The sequence below is a fragment of the Artemia franciscana genome, chromosome 2 (genome assembly GCF_032884065.1).
Source record: "Artemia franciscana chromosome 2, ASM3288406v1, whole genome shotgun sequence".
NCBI lineage: Eukaryota > Metazoa > Arthropoda > Branchiopoda > Anostraca > Artemiidae > Artemia > Artemia franciscana.
This window is the reverse complement of record NC_088864.1, coordinates 13,162,439-13,179,444: the sequence shown is the minus strand read 5'-3', so window position 1 is coordinate 13,179,444 and position 17,006 is coordinate 13,162,439. Positions and strand designations below refer to the sequence as shown.

At 35.0% G+C, this 17,006-nt stretch overlaps 2 protein-coding genes across 2 annotated transcripts in view; both read right to left on the bottom strand.

Moving 5' to 3' along the window:
• Nucleotides 1–11,876, bottom strand: part of LOC136034432 (MAP kinase-activating death domain protein-like) — a 48,135-nt gene extending 36,259 nt beyond the window's left edge. The window contains exons 1-2 of the mRNA XM_065715611.1: nt 11,300–11,876; nt 6,932–7,127 (exon numbers count right to left, since the gene is read on the bottom strand). Coding sequence (XP_065571683.1) covers nt 6,932–7,101 — 170 coding nt within the window. The 5' untranslated portion in view covers nt 7,102–7,127; nt 11,300–11,876. The remainder of the gene's footprint in view (nt 1–6,931; nt 7,128–11,299) is intronic.
• Nucleotides 11,877–11,943: 67 nt separating this feature from the next.
• LOC136037531 (gastrula zinc finger protein XlCGF57.1-like) overlaps nt 11,944–17,006 on the bottom strand; it is a 39,427-nt gene continuing 34,364 nt past the window's right edge. The window contains exon 3 of the transcript XR_010619972.1: nt 11,944–12,150. The gene's annotated coding sequence lies outside the window, so the exon portion shown is untranslated. The remainder of the gene's footprint in view (nt 12,151–17,006) is intronic.

Below are 17,006 nucleotides of genomic sequence, written 5' to 3'. Positions count from 1 at the left end.
AATTTTCACCGTCCTATCGCGTCCAGAAGCACCAAACCCAAGCCCCCTCATATACGCAATCAAAACATACGAATATAGAAGTTCGTTAAGTAAGTTAATCCATAAATTACGTATGTTTTTTTACTAATGAAAATGTTAGTAAACAATTAAAAGTTCTAGTTGTCTTTTTAAGCAATCAAAAAATTGGAGGACAACTAGGCTTCTTCCCTCGCTCCTTTTTTCTCAAAATCTTCCGATTAAAACTATGAGAAAGCCATTTAGCCAAAAAAAATAAAATTAATATGCAAATTTCGTTTTAATTATTTATGAACGGAGAGCCAAGATCAAAACATGCATTAATTAAAAACGTCCAGAAATTAAATAAAAAAACAAGATTTTTAAATGAAAGTAAGGACCGACGTTAAAACTTAAAACGAACAGAAATTACTCCGTATATGAAAGGGGCTTTTCCTCTTCAACGCCTCGCTCTTTACGCTAAAGTTTGACTCTTTTCTCTTAACTCTACTTCTTAAAACAGTAAACTTAAAACTTAGTAAACTTAAAACTTCTTAAAACAGTTTAAATAATGCATGTTTTGATCTTGGCTCTTCGCACATAAATAATTAAAACGAAATTTGCATATTAAATTTTTTGGCTAAATGGCTTTCTCATTGTTTTAATCGGAAGATTTTGAGAAAAAAGGAGCGAGGGAGGAAGCCTAGTTGCCCTCCAATTTTTTGATTGCTTAAAAGGCTAGAACTTTTAATTTTTTACGAACATTTTCATTAGTAAATGTGCTATACGTGCTATGTATTTTTAACTTACGAGTGGGTGATCGGATCTTAATGAATTTTGATATTTAATGGGACCCAGTGTCTCAGAGCTCTTATTTTAAATCCTGACCGGTATTAAGCCTCTGATTTTCCTTTTAAATTAATTTATTGATTCTCAGAATTTTACTAGAGCTTATGCCATATGAGGTTTTGGCTCTTCCGACCTCTTCACAAGTGCCATATTAGCTCTTGTTTTATGGTGATTTGCTTAAAACTTCTGGCCGTAAAGGGATCTCAAATTGAGCGTCAGAACCAAGAAGAACCAAACCAGAAAAAAAATCGAGTTTTATTCATTCTTGAAGGTGTATTTGTTTGGCTTTATTTTTCAAACAACCCAGAAATCTTTTTGATAAATCAAAAAATCTCTTCACAAATGGCTTTATTTAAGCAATCAAAGGATTAAAAAATACAATAACATTCTTATCCTAAAATGGTCCATCAATATTCGTCTAACTTACAGGTTGTAAGATGGGGGTTAGCATGGGTTCAGCTCTATAGAAGGCCAGAAATTAAGCTGATTTTCAATCCATTTATTTCTCCTATTCAACATGATTCCTCCTTATCCAACCAAAATTGTACAGTAAGCTAGTATTAACTTTTTCTTGGAAAATTGTGTCTAAAATACAATTAATAAGCCAAAATCTTAATCCTGAGGCAGAACAACCGGCAAAAAACTTTTCAAATATTCTTTTCTCATGAACCAATAAAAAACAAAAATCGATTAAAACAAGTTAAATTTAATTCACAAATACTTTTTCCAACAAAAAGGCTTCCAAGCCAATTCACGAGCCAAATTAAACCGAAGGCGAGCAGAAATAAAGTCGAATAACAATTCAAGCTTAAAATGAACAGAAATTACAATCAAAGAATAAATGAGACCCAAAAATAAATGATCAAATTATACCTAAAACGAACAGAAATTGTTACAACCAAGAGTAGGGCTACTGCTACTAGAGTCAGGGTGTCATTTGCACTTTACGGAAAACAAGGCATATCTTAATCATTTCTTTTTTATAAAGTTTTAAATTACTGAGACCTTCAGGACTGAATATTATTATATCTTAAACAGTCAGTCTGCTTTCTTTATTTCTTTTCAGTCATCTTCGGTATAGTACTAATTTAATTTCTTTTTGCTGATGCTTTAACAATTAAAAACCACAATTAACAACAAATAAAAATCTCCAGTAATATTGGTTGTCATGGTGATAATTATTTTTTTTCTAGTGTTGGGACAAATAAACACAGTGCCTGAAATAGAGTCGTTTTCACTATGGCATATGACGTTGTTGGTGTTGATATGACATATGACGTGTTGATGATGATATATGACGTTGTTGACATATGACGTGTTGTATGACATATGACATATGCCATTAAAGCAGTTAGGGACGTCAGCACTACTTCTGCTAATTCCTGTTTGTTTTAGTCTTACTCGACTATTCTTTCTTTTGAGTCAATTTTATTAATTGGAAGTGATTTTATGTTCATTATAAGTTTGAATTGTTTTTCGACTTCAAAACACATTTTTAGTTCAATGTAGCTCTTTACTCTTCTATTAAAAACTTTTATTTTTTTAATATTTTTCTAAGATTCTAGATATTCTAAGCCTCGTAATGAAAATTGGCACTTTTTACAGAGTGAAATCAAAACCGTTGGTTGGTTAAAATGATATTCTATATTTGGCTTGATATAAAATATTTATACAATACTAGCTGTTGGGGTGGCGCTTCGCGCCACCCCAACACCTAGTTGGTGGGGCGCTTCGCAACCCCCCAAGCCCCCCCGCGCGCGTAAGTCGTTACGCGCCATATTAGTTATGCGCCATTGTAGTTGTGTCCCTGTGTCCCACCTGTGAATATAGATAGATTTATATATGTGTTTCAAACTACGTAAAAATTGCGAATAAACAACATTCTTGGCTTTCCCATTGTCTGTGCATATACAAAGCCGTATGTACTAATAATGACGTCATATGCAAACGCTCTTTTTACAAACAAACAAACATGCATCCACACAACTCGTTTTTATATAGATAGATAGATAGATAGATACAATACAAATTAACTGCGTAAAACTTGCGAATATACAACATTCTTCGCTGTCCAATTGTCGCTGCATATAAATACATTGTCAGGTTTACCGACCCTCGAACATGCAACGTACAATTGTCCATGGGAAAAACAATCAGTATTAAGATCTATACCACATTTTTCTAATGATTGACCTTGAGCTTTGTTAATGGTGATTGCAAATACTAATCGAATTGGGAATTGCAATCTTTTAAATTGAAAAAGCAGATCCGTTGGAATCATGGGAATGCGAGGAATAAGAACAGCCTCACCCTCATAAGGCCCTGTCAAGATTGTGGCCTCTATTAGGTTTTCCATTGTTTTTTTTACGGCAAGTCGCGTGCCATTGCAAAGCTTTGGTGGGTTGATATTTCTTAAAAGTATTATTGGTACGCCTATTTTTAGTTGTAGCACGTGTGGTGGAAACCCTGAAGGATCTATGGAATTTAAAAATTCAGATAGAGAATTAACCGCTTCATTTGGTTCCAAAACTGTGTCGACTGACTTGTAAAGGACTGCCTGGTCTCGAATCTTGGTCAAAACAATATTGTTGATTTCGTGGACGTCTATATTTTTGGGTGCGAGAATCGCTCTTTCACTTAGCCATTTATTATTTTTATAATTTTTTAGAATATTCGGAAATACTTTTTCAATCAATTCATTTTTGGACGTCACTAAATTACAGAAATCAGCAGGTAGTTGTATACGTCCTGAAATTGAGTCTACTGTTTGACCAGAGTCATCGTTTTGCAATCGGACACGCATATTTGTAGTTAATTTTAACATTTTTACGTGTGCCCATAAATTAGAATTTTTTAGGCAAGCATTCATTTCGTCTGCAGGAGTTAAACTACGTAAAAATTGCGAATATACAACATTCTTGGCTTTCCCATTGTCTCTGCATATACAAAGCCGTATGTACTAATAATGACATCATATGCAAACGCTCTTTTTACAAACAAACAAACATGCATACACACAACTCGTTTTTATATAGATAGATAGATAGATAGATACAATACAAATTAACTGCGTAAAACTTGCGAATATACAACATTCTTCGCTGTCCAATTGTCGCTGCATATAAATAGATTGTCAGGTTTACCGACCCTCGAACATGCAACGTACAATTGTCCATGGGAAAAACAATCAGTATTAAGATCTATACCACATTTTTCTAATGATTGACCTTGAGCTTTGTTAATGGTGATTGCAAATGCTAATCGAATTGGGAATTGCAATCTTTTAAATTAAAAAGGCAGATCCGTTGGAATCATGGGAATGCGAGGAATAAGAACAGCCTCACCTTCAAAAGGCCCTGTCAAGATTGTGGCCTCTATTAGGTTTTCCATTGTTTTTTTTACGGCAAGTCGATTGCCATTGTAAAGCTTTGGTGGGTTTATATTTCTTAAAAGTATTATTGGTACGCCTATTTTAGTTGTAGCACGTGTGGTGGAAACCCTGAAAGATCTATGGAATTTAAAAATTCAGATGGATAATTAACCGCTTCATTTGGTTCCAAAACTGTGTCGACTGACTTGTAAAGGACTGCCTGGTCTCGAATCTTGGTCAAAACAATATTGTTGATTTCGTGGACGTCTATATTTTTGGGTGCGAGAATCGCTCTTTCACTTAGCCATTTATTATTTTTATAATTTTTTAGAATATTCGGAAATACTTTTTCAATCAATTCATTTTTGGACGTCACTAAATTACAGAAATCAGCAGGTAGTTGTATACGTCCTGAAATTGAGTCTACTGGGAGCTTTCCGTTTCCAATTGTCAGCAATTGATCTGAAAATGTTTGACCAGAGTCATCGTTTTGCAATCGGACACGCATATTTGTAGTTAATTTTAATAGTTTTACGCGTGCCCATAAATTAGAATTTTTCAGGCAAGCATTCATTCGTCTTCAATGGCTCTGGTGGTGCAGCCAATAGAGGAAGTTTAACTTTTCCTGAGGCGCAACACATTCCCATTGTTTCACCATTGAATTTCAAGGCCTTGCAATAGGGACAAATTTTAGACATTGTCCCGATTTGAACACATCTACTCAAGCTATAATCATCGACTGGGTTGTACCTGAATGCCAGGCGATAACTTTCAGGTTGCTCTGATTCCTCGGCACGCTTTCTTTTCTTACTTTCTCTATCAGCAGCAAGCCTGATTTCTTGCTGTTCTTGTGATTCCTCGGCACGCTTTCTTTTCTTACTTTCTCTATCAGCAGCAAGCCTGATTTCTTGCTGTTCTTGTAATTCCTCGGCACGCCTTCTTTTTTCACTTTCTCTTTTAGCAGCAAGTCTGCTTCCGCGTTGCTCTGGTAGTTCCTCGGCACGCTTTCTGTTCTTTTTTTCTCTATCAGCCTCAAGTCTGTTTCCTTGCTGTTCTTTTGATTCCTCGGCACGCTTTCTGTTCTTTCTTTCTCTATCAGCCTCAAGCCTGTTTCCTTGCTGTTCTTTCGATTCCTCGGCACGCTTTCTGTTCTTTCTTTCTCTATCAGCCTCAAGCCTGTTTCCTTGCTGTTCTTTTGATTCCTCGGCACGCTTTCTTTTCTGACTTTCTCTATCAGCAGCAAGTTTTTTGGCATAGACTCTTTGAGCATCTTCATCGGCTTTTGCCATGGTAAGTTCATCAGTCATTGTAAACTTAAACATTAATAGATTTCTACGTGAACATATGTCTTAAATATCTTGAATGACGTCACCATCAAAGCAAAAATGACGACAACTAATTTCATGACGTCAGTCAACACAGAAACATGACGTCACCTGATCCACAGACAGACACACAGACAGACAACTTATTTTTATATATATAGATTTTATTACCAAGAGTATTTGATTTTTGTATTCTATATCTTTATGCTTTTTTATTATTTTTTTCATTAATGTAAGTTCAATGTAGAACAATGTCATTTTGTCATTTTATGATCATAAGTCTCTGATTTTGTGATCTATATTTAAAATGGATTTTGTTTCTTTTTTCTTAACGTGTAAGATTAAGATAAGATAATATTTTTATTTCAAAAATGTCTATCACAAGCCTCAAAGGAATTTGTGACCATAGGAATTTAATTTTTTAATCAAACCTCTAAGCACCATTAAGAAAAATTATTAATATTGGTTGTATACTTTCTACAAAACGTCATCCATTTACATGTTCCACCGTCATCTGTTTCGGTAAAGTAAAAAGCAACAAGTATTCACTCGGAGGTTTATCCTTTTATTTTAAGAAAATCAAAAAGTGGAAAATCATTGCACGTAAAGGAGCTAAAATATCAGAGATAATTTGTTATCAACTAAATAACCCACACTGAAAAATATACTGCTTCATTTCTAATTCTAAAGTCGTTCAACATTAACTAGTTAACTAGTTAACTAGCTATTAACTAGTTTTCTCCTGTGTTTGATTTTTACCAAAATGTCTGAACAAGAACTGCCAGAAGTTAAAGTTAACAAGTCCAATACAAGTGCTGTGAAAAATGCTTTGGATGCTGCTGTAAAAAATGTCTTTATTAAACATTATGGGTACACAGAGGATTTCAAAATTAACGATAGAAGATTGTTTATCAGTACCATTGCAGTTCTATTGGCTGGCGTTGCTATTTTATCAGATTACTTGTATCCATTTCCAGAGTCTAAGAAGATTCTTACTTTCTGCGTTGTAGTCTATTTTATTCTAATAGTCATTTTGGAACTATACAATAGATATATAAAAAAAGATATTTTTTGTGTCATGAAATGCGGTGTAAAAGGGGAACTTGACCCTGACGTCCAATGGAAATGCTCATCAAGTCTGAAAAAAGTTGACCACAACTACCATCTTACAATGTCCCGCCATGATTCAGAGGTGACAAACGTGATTTCTATCAGTGCTTTGTTTAACTCAGATGGCGTACTGAACAGGCCAGCAGTGCATCAACTAGTCAATCAGATGCACGTAGAACTCGACAAGAAAAAAATGTAAAAAAGGAGTAAATTTACAGTGTTTTTCTTCGTTTAGTGGATATTAGTATCAAAATGTATCCGTCTCAAAAAAAAATTTACTAACCTGAGAATTTTAGGGTTCTGATAGAGCGACGAGTCCACTGATGACTGATCACCTTCATTTTTAGCAGGAGGTAGAACTGACCCAACAATTGCAAGATAATCAATCAATCGAGGACAAAAATACTTTTGTAGTGTATCAGTCACAGCAGCTGTTGGTGGTTGGCTAGCCATCAATTAGAAAGCCATCGACAAGTAAACTAGAATAGACATCGTAAAGAGTCATGGTTTAGAATCACGTCACTATGCTGCTACACTAGAATTTAGTACATAACTATATGCTAAAATAATTACTCCTAGATTTTCTAGGAGCAATGCTAGTCTTTTGTTCTTAAACTCCTCTGCGTTTTAGCAAATTTGTAAAACGCCATTGGAAGTGACCCAACTTAGGATAAAAATACTTCTGAAGTGTGTCAATTACAGTAGCTGTAGGAGTTTAGCGAGCCAGCAATTAGAAAACCTTCGGCAAATGAACTAGAAACGACGTCACAAATAACCAACGATCACAAAATCCGTTGACAGTTAGAAGGTAATTAAAAAATCAGAAACAAGTGTGTTCTTGCGAATCTTCAGAAAATCAATATGATAAGACGTTTAGTCAACGTAAAATGAATAGAAATAGCTATAGTCAAACAGTTCGTGGTAACGAACTGTAGTAAGAAGTGACCCGGCTCAATAGTAGCCGAAACTCCAAAAAATGGAATTTTCATACCAATAGTTACATAAAAAAACATATTTTAATGCTGATTTTAAATATATAACTTTCATCAAGATTAGTCTTACCTATCAAAAGCTACGAGCCTGAGAAAATTTGCCTCATTTTAGAAAATAGTTTTCTTTTTTTTCCCAGGGGTGATCGTATCGACCCAGTGGCCCTAGAATGTCGCGAGAGGTCTCATTCGAACGGAAATTAATAGTTCTAGTGCCTTTTTAAGTGACCAAAATAACTAGAGGGCACCTAGGTCACTTCCCACACTCATTTTTTCCCCTAAGTCACCGGATCAAAATTCTGAGATAGCCATTTTATTCACCATAGTCAGAAAACACAATGACTATGTCTTTGGGGACGACTTACTACCCCGCTGTCCCCGTGGGAGGGGTTGCAAGTTACAATCTTTGAATTGTGTTTACATATAGTAATGGTTACTTAGGTAAAAAAAGAAGGTAAAGGATATGGCATTAGACTTTACAGTCCGTACCGGCGGTGCTGATCTCCGTTTCTTGGCCCTTCAGCCAGAAAGTGCAATGGGGGGTTGGGGGCCAGCCATCCTGTCCTTTCGCAAACCCTTCCTGTCTACCTTCCTCAGATTTCTCCAGGTACCCATTTAGAGCTGGGTCGACTGGGTTCACCGGGATTCGAACCCGCGTCCTCTCAGATCAAGGGATGGTTACTGGGAAGTGTACGGACGTCTTCAGGGGTATTTTTTTTGGTTTGAGAGGGAGAGTTGAGGTGGTGGGGGGTTACGTGGGAGGATTTGTCCTTCAAAAAACTTCTCATGGGGGAAGAGACTTTCAATGAAGGGGGCGCAGGATTTTTTAGCATTATTTAAAAAAACAATGGAAAAATAAATATGAAAAGTTTTTTTCTACTGAAAGTGAGGAGCAGCATTAAAACTTAAAACGAACAGAAATTATTGCGCATATGAGGAGTTTGCCTCCTCGTAATACCTCGCTCTTTACGCTAATGTATTTTTAGTAATTTAAACTATTTATTCTAGGGCCTTTGTTATTCAAGGGTCATTCTTCAGGAATTGGGACAGAATTTAAGCTTTAGTGTAAAGAGCGAGGTATTGACGAGGGGGGATTCCCTCGTATACGCAATAAAACATACGAATATAGAAGTTTGTTACGTAAGTTATTTGTAAATTACGTATATTTTTTACTAAAGAAAATGTTCGAAAAAAAATTAAAAGATCTAGTTGCCTTTTTAAGCAATCAAAAAATTGGAGGGTAACAAGGCTTCATCCCTCTCCTTTTTTCTCAAAATCTTCCGATTAAAACTATGAAAAAGCCATTCAGCCAAAAAAAAATTAAAATACAAATTTCGTTTTAATTATTTATGTGTGGAGAGCCAAGATCAAAACATGCATTAGTTAAAAAACGTCCAGAAATTAAATAAAAAACGAGTTTTTTTAAATGAAAGTAAGAAGCGAAATTAAAACTTAAAACAAACATAAATTACTCCGTTTATGAAAGGGGCTTTTCCTCCTCAACGCCCCACTCTTTACGCTAAAGTTTTTTACTGTTTTAAGAAGTAGAGTTAAAAGAAAGAGTCATACTTTAGCGTAAAGAGCGGGGCTTTGAGGAGAAAAAGCCCCTTTCACACACAGAGTAATTTATGTTCGTTTTGAGTTTTAATGTCGCTTCTTACTTACATTTCAAAAAAACTGTTTTTTTTTATTTAATTGCATATAGAACTGGTTCTTTCGCGGAACCATGGGCATATAAAGAATTACAACTGTACCATGGGACATATAGCGATCGCAAATTCCGTCGGTCTGTCTGTCGGTCTGTCTGTCCCGGATTTGGTACTTTAGGCACTTCCAGGTAAGCCAGGACGATGAAATTTGACAGACGTATCAAGAATCAGACCAGATTAAATTAGAAATTGTTGTTTCCCCTATTTGACCATCTGGGGGAGAGGGAGTGGAGGGGCGGTTAAAATTGGAAAAATTAGAAAAAATTAGGCATTTTTAACTTACAAACTGGTGATCGAATCTTAATGAAATTTGATGTCTGGAAGGACATCGTGTCTCAGAGCTCTTATTTTAAATCCCAACCAGATCTGGTGACATTGGGGGGGGGAGTTGGGAGGGAAAAATCTTGGAAAATGCGTAGAGTTGAGGGATCTGGATGAAACTTGATGGGAAAAATAAGCACAAGTCCTAGATACGTGATTGACATAACCGTAACGGGTCTGCTCTTTGGGGTAGTTGGGAGGTTGTTTCATTCTGAAAAATTAGAAAAAATAAGGTATTTTTAACTTACGAACCGGTGGTCGGATCTCAGTAAAATTTGATATTTAGAAGGATATCGTGAATCAAAGCTGTTACTTTAAATCTCGACCGGATCTGGTGACATTAGGGGGAGTACGGGGGAGCCTAAAATTTTGGAAAATACGTAGAGTGGAGGGAACGGGATGAAACTTGGTGGGAAAAAAAGTGGAAGTCCTGGATAAGTGATTTACATAATCGGAACGGATCCGCTCTATTTGGGGGAGTTAGGGAGGAAGCTTAGTTACGAAAAATTAGAAAAAATGACGTATTTTTAACTTACAGTGATTCGATCTTTATGAAACTTCATAGATCTGTTGTTTTAAATCCTGACTAGATCCAGTTTCATTGGGGGGGGCAGCTGGGGGAGGGGGTCGAAAATCTTAGAAAATATTTAAAGTGGAGAGATCAGGATGTAACTGTGTTGGCAGAATAAAAACAAGTCCAAGATACATGACTGACATAACTGGACCGAAACCGCTCTTTTTGGTGGAATTGGAGCGGGGGAATAATTCGGAAAAATTAGAAAAATGAGGTATTTCTAACTTACGTGATTAAATCTTAATGTAATTTGATATTTAAAGGTGCTTTAGAGCTCTTATTTTAAATTCCGACCAGATCCTGTGATATTGGGGAAGGTGGAGGGGGAAACCGGAATTCTTGGAAAACGTGAAAATCGGGGCATCTTTATCTTACAAATAGGTGATCAGATCTTAATGAAACTTGATATGTCTCAGATGCTCCATTTCCGACTCGAATTGGATCCAGGGACATAGAGGGTTAGAGGGGGGAAACAGAAATCTTGGAAAACGCTTAGATTGGAGAGATCGGAGTGAAACTTGATGGAAAGAATAAGCACAAGTTTTAGATACGTGATTGACATAATTGGCACGAATCCGTTCTCTTTGGAGGATCTGGGTGGTGTTAATTTGGAAAAATTAGACAAATTGAAGTATTTTTTAACTTGAGAACGAGTGACCGGATCTTAATGAAACTTGATATTTAGAAGGACTCATGTCTCAGAGCTCTTATTTAAAATTCCCGCTAGATCTGTTGACATTGGGGGGAGTTGGAGGGGGAGATCTTGGAAAACGCTTAGAGTGGAGGAATCGGGATGAAGCTTGATGGATAGAACAAGAAAATGTCGTAGATACGCGATTGACGTAACTGTACTGGGTTTGCTCTCTTTGTGGGAGTTAGGGGTGGGGTTCTATGCTATCGCAAGTTTGGTGCTACTGGACGTGCGAGGACGATGAAAATCGGTAAGGGTGTCAGGGAGCTGCACAAATTGACTTTATAAAGTCGTTTTCCCTGATTCGACCATCTGGGGGGCTGAAGGGAAAGGAAAAATTAGAAAAAATGAGGTATTTATAACTTACCAGTGGGTGATCGGATCCTAATGAATTTTGATATTTAGAAGAACATCGTGACTCAGAGCTTTTATTTTAAATCCCGACGGGCATTAAGCCTCTGATTTTCCTTTTAAATTAATCTATTGATTCTTAGAATTTTGTTAGAGCTCATGCCATATGAGCTCATGGCTCTTCTAGCCTCGTCACAAGTGTCATATGAGCTCTTAGCTCTGGTTTTAGGGGGAAGGGGGTGTTCGGTATTTTAAAGTAATGAAATATTCTCCGTAAGATAAGGGTTACACCTATATTGCAGAGTATTTAGAGTGAATGGTTCATTTTTCCTTATACTAAATATCAGGAGGCATATGAGTCGTCAGAAATCAAATTCCACGATATAAACCGTCTTAGTTTTGAGAAAGTGTAATGTTTTGGGAACAACCCAGTTTTGTCAATTGGTGATGTTCAAACAAAGTCCTATAGGTCTCCTTTTAGCTTACCCTATTAAACCAGTAGCATATTCAATTAGCTTCTACCTACATTTGTTTCTGTACTTTATTTTATTTTACTGGGAAAGCAGCCCCCCTCCCCCGAACATTCTATCAATGAAAATGTCACTAGTCTAAAGCTCAACAACTATTGACAAAACTAGACAAAGAAAAGCATACCTTTGTAATAAAGTGTTTATGTATTTCCTGACAGATCCTTCATCGTTGAAAGCGCAGATTTAGGCTACTGCATCCATTAGATTTGAGGTTTTCCATCTTTGGAACTTAGAGCATGCGGGTAAGAAATAATCGTTATGGAAACAGATGTACATGACGTCACTAGTAACTTCTGCGTTTTATAGTAGAATTAGGCTTAGCTATGATTCAGTTGTTCTGTAAGAATAAAAAGCAGAAAATTTGAAGCAATTTAAGACTTTATCGGTAAAAAGTTTGGCAATTATTAAGACTAAGCAGAGGTATATAAAAAATAAAGAAAACGAAGTATTGAAAGGTTAAAAGTTCCATACATCCTCAGAAAAATGACTTTTTTCTGATTTTACTCGAAAATGATGATAAAAGTTCGTCAGATTTAAAGAGCTTCCCAAATTTTTGTTAATATTTGTATATACTTTTCCTAATTTCAATTGACAAAAGTCCATTTTTTTTTTAATTTTTTTTTAATCTTCATGCGGGGACAAAATTCAGCACTACCATTAAGCTACAAAAGGCATACAAAAGTAATTATACAATTTGTTCAAAATTTAGATTTTTGGTTAGAATTTTGCTAAGAAAAATATAAAAAAAACAGTAATTGCATAATCAGATCTATAAATCTCTCTTTAGGAGTATCTTGAAGGAAGAGTTTTGACAAACATACCTATTTTTCTAGGGGGGTTTTTCCGTAGGATGACTTCCCCCAACCACGGATGCATTCACGAAGGCAGAGAATCGGGAAATTAGTACCTGCGCTAGGAGGGCCATTTGTCAGCATGCGAAAATTTTCAACTTTTTTACCTGTTTATGGCAATAAACTTATAAAAATTATAAAAATAAATAGTTGAAGTAACTGTTTGAAGTAATTTCTGTTCGTCTTAAGTTTGACTCCGAGTATCCATTTCAGTTTTTACTCGTTCAGGATTTAATTATTCTTCTATAAGCAATTGCTATCCTTAGCTTTGACATGATTATGTATTTTAATATTTGTTTATTTTGGTTTCATTCATTGTTTGATAGTAGTAGTATCGGATTAATGACGCTTCTCGACTGCAAACCATTCTTTGATAGTAATTTTTGGTAGTTTTAAGTTTGAGTTGTCATAACACTTCATTTTTTTTAAGTATTACCATGGTTTTAACTTTTCTTTAAGAAACTTCTTTTGAGTGAGGTTTTCCAAAATTAATCGAAAAGACCTGCAGGAATGCACTGCAGGGCCGACGCAGGGACCTTAGTAGTCAAGAAGCGTCGTTAATCCGATACAATACAATACAATCGAAAAGACTGAAGAAATACTTTTTAAAAATTTTAATATCAAAATAAATGACAATGATAAAAAGTTCCCTTTGCTATACTGGACTGTAAAATTTCATAAGAATCCCCCTAAACCACGGTTTATTGCTGGAGCATGTCCAACCCGCACTGCTGCTACTGACCTCTCTTTAATTTTAAAGGAAATTATAAATAAACTTAAAACCTATTGTTCTGGCATTAAAAAAAATTTCGAATTTTAATCCATATTGGAGTGTTAATAATTCACTGCAGGCGATAGATTGTTTAACAATGGTTTCAGCGAAAAGAAATCCATCAAGAAATCTTTCCTCTTATCTATTAAGAGGTTCTTAAAAATAGACACTTATAATAAAAAAGCTATATGGATAAATTGCTTTAAGACTACAGTTAACTTGAGATGTTACAGCTTGAATATGATATTTCATTTATTAGAATGTGTTTTATATAATACTTATATAAGATTCAATGGTAATATGTACAAGCAACTCGTGGGAATTCCCATGGGGGGGGGGGGAATACCAGCCCATTTATAGCTGACTTGTTTTTAAGTCAACTAGAATACAATTATATGATGGATATGAATAATCCAAATAATTTAAAACATGTTTTGTCAAATAATAAAAGATATTTAGATGATATTTTGGTCTTTAACTGTAAGGATTTCATTGATATTTCTAGAAATATATCCATCCATCACAGCTTATTCTTAAGCCTAGTCATGGCACTGGTCTTGAAGATCATTTCTTAGATTTCAACATTAATATTTCTGATAATAATAAATTAAGTTTAAAATGTATGATAAATCGGATGATTTCGATTTTGAAGTGATTAATTTCCCATTCCCTGAAAGTAATATACACTCAAATACCACATATTCGGTGTTTTTCCTACAGTTACTTCGATATGCAAGGATTTGTAGTAATTATATTGATTTAAAAAAATAGATGTAAAATCTTAAGCCAAAAATTGATATTAAGAGGTTTTTCTGCAAATAAATTAACTTGGCAATTTAAAAAAATTAGTTTTCATTATAAAGAGCTTTTAAATAAATACCAAAAGAATTATCTGGAAATACTTGGGGAAATTTTTAGCTAATTTGGTAGGTTCGCGAAAAGTTTATGTAGCACCATCTATTTTGAGATTTGTATATCTAATTGAGCGGATTTTTCAAAATTAGCCACATGGCACTGATGAAATCTGTTGTAAGCTTGTTATGGTGTTACTTGGTTGTTCTACATAGTTGTTTTTTTTTTATAGGCATCTATTTTTGGGGTAATACATGACACGGGGATACCATAGGTATTCTGTGGTAGGCACAACACTTGACTGGGTAGAGAATTTAAAGTGCCAAAACCCTATAGGCAAGTGTATTCTCCTGATGAGCCATTGTGTTGGGTTGATACCTCTGAATTATTTGTCTTTACTGTTTTTATTGTTTGGTAAATGACGACTTATACTTATTGACGACATGTCTGCCTGTCCATGGATTATTCTTTATGGTTGATTGTGTTTGGCTATGCTGTTTGACCTATATGATTGTATGGATGAGTAGGGTTAAGGCCTCATTCAAGTGCTGGTCTATATTAATCACTAATTTAGGAAAACAGTCTTCCTTTTCTCCTTTTGTCTCCCTTTTTTCTTTTTTTTTTAATGTGTTTGTGCTGTTGCATTGGTGATTTCTCTTTTCGTTATCTTAATGCTGATTTTAAATATTTAGGTTTCATCAAGATTAGTCTTACCCCTCAAAAGTTACGAGCCTGAGAAAATTTGCCACATTTTAGGAAACAGGAGGAAACACCCCCTAAAAGTCGCAAAATTTTAACAATTTCAGACAATCAGATTCAGCGTAACAGAAAACCCTACTGTAAAAGCTTCAAGCTCCTATCTACAAAAATGTGGAATTTTATATTTTTTGCCAGAAGACAGATCACGGATGCGTCTTTATTATTTTTTGTTTGTTCTTTTTTTTCATAGCGTTCGAATCAGTGATCCTAGAATGTCGCGAGAGGGTTCATAACCGAAATTAGAAGTTCTAGTGCCCTTTTTAGGTGATCAAAAAATTGGAGGGTATCTAGGCTCCCTCCGACACACATTGTTCCCCAAATTTTGAGATAGCTATTTTATTCAGCTTAGTTGAAAATCTAATAGTTATGTCATTGAGGACAACTTCATCCCCCAAAGTCCCCGGGGGAGGGGCTGCAAGTTACAAATTTTGACCATTGTTTATATACAGTAATGGTTATTATGAAGTGTACAAAAGTTTTCAGGAGGACTTTCGCGTTGGGATGGGGGGAGGGGGTGACGTGGGAGGAGCTTTCTACGGATGAATTTATCATGAGGGAAGATAATTTCCATGAAGGGGGCACAGGATTTTTTAGCATTATTCAAAAAAACAATGAGAAAATAAATATATAAAAAAATTTCACCTGGAAGTAATGAGTAGCATTAAAACTTAAATCGAACATTAAATATTGGGTACATAAGGGATTTGTCTCCTCCACAATACCTTGCTCTTTACGCTGAAGTATTTATAGTAATTTCAACTATTTATTCTACGAACTTTGTGATTCAGGTGTCAATCTTAAAGATTTGGGATAAAATTCAAGCTTTAGTGTAAAGATCAAGGTATTGACAAGGAGGCAAACCACCTCACATACGTAATAAAAACACACAAATACAGAAGTTCGTTACGTAAGTTAATTCATAAGGTACGTATGTTTATCATTAATAAAAACGTTCGTACAAAAAAAAATCTAGTTGCATTTCTAAGTATCCAAAAACTTGAGGGCAGCTAGGCATTCTCCCCCACTCCTTTTTTATCAAAATCATCCGATTAAATCTACGAGAAAGCCATTTAGCAAAAAAAAAATTAAATGCAAATTTCGTTTCAATTATTCATGTGCGGTGAGCCAAAATCAAAACATACATTAATTCAAAAACTTTCAGAAATTAAATAAAAAAAAAGTTTTTTTTTAACTGCGAGCAAGGAGTGACATTAAAACTTAAAATGAACAGAAATTGTTCCGTGTACGAATGGGGTTGTCCCCTCCTCAACGCCTCGCTCTTTACGCTAAAGTTTTTATTGTTTTAAAAAGTAGAGCTGTAAGAGAGTCAAACTTCCAAATAAAAAAAATTTCAGTTAAGTGCAAATTATGTTCTGATCTTTAGAAGGCACAGTGGGGGAGGGTGGGAGGTAGTCCTGCTTCTCTTAATTTTCTGCTCGTTTTGAGATTGGCTTGGTTATTTATTGTAAATTCTATTGGTGTTGAGTTTAATTTATTTATTGATGGTGGTCTACGGTAGTTTTACACTTGAAAAATTACTTGACTTAATTTCTGCACATTTTGGTTTAATGTAGCTCTTTACTTTTGTTTGAAAAAGTTCTTTTGTGGAGAAAGTTTTTTTCATTCAATATTCTTAAAGGTAGAATTTTTAAAGTGCAGTTTAGCATGGATTTAGTCAAATAGACCATAAGATAGTCATTAAATTTTCGAAAGCAACAATTTTTGCTGTTATTTCTTTTTAATTTTCTAACAAAGAGCAAATCAATAATGAGCCATTGACATCCGTAAGTATTGAAACGTCTTTACGTCAAATCTTTTACTAAGCAAACTTTTTCATCATTATCACCCCCCCCCCCCCCAAAAAAAAAAAAATATCCAAGTTATTTTTTGGTTAATTTTTCCCAGTAACCAAAAAACAAAATCAGTTTTAGTCCTGTCAGCGATTAATAACATACTCAA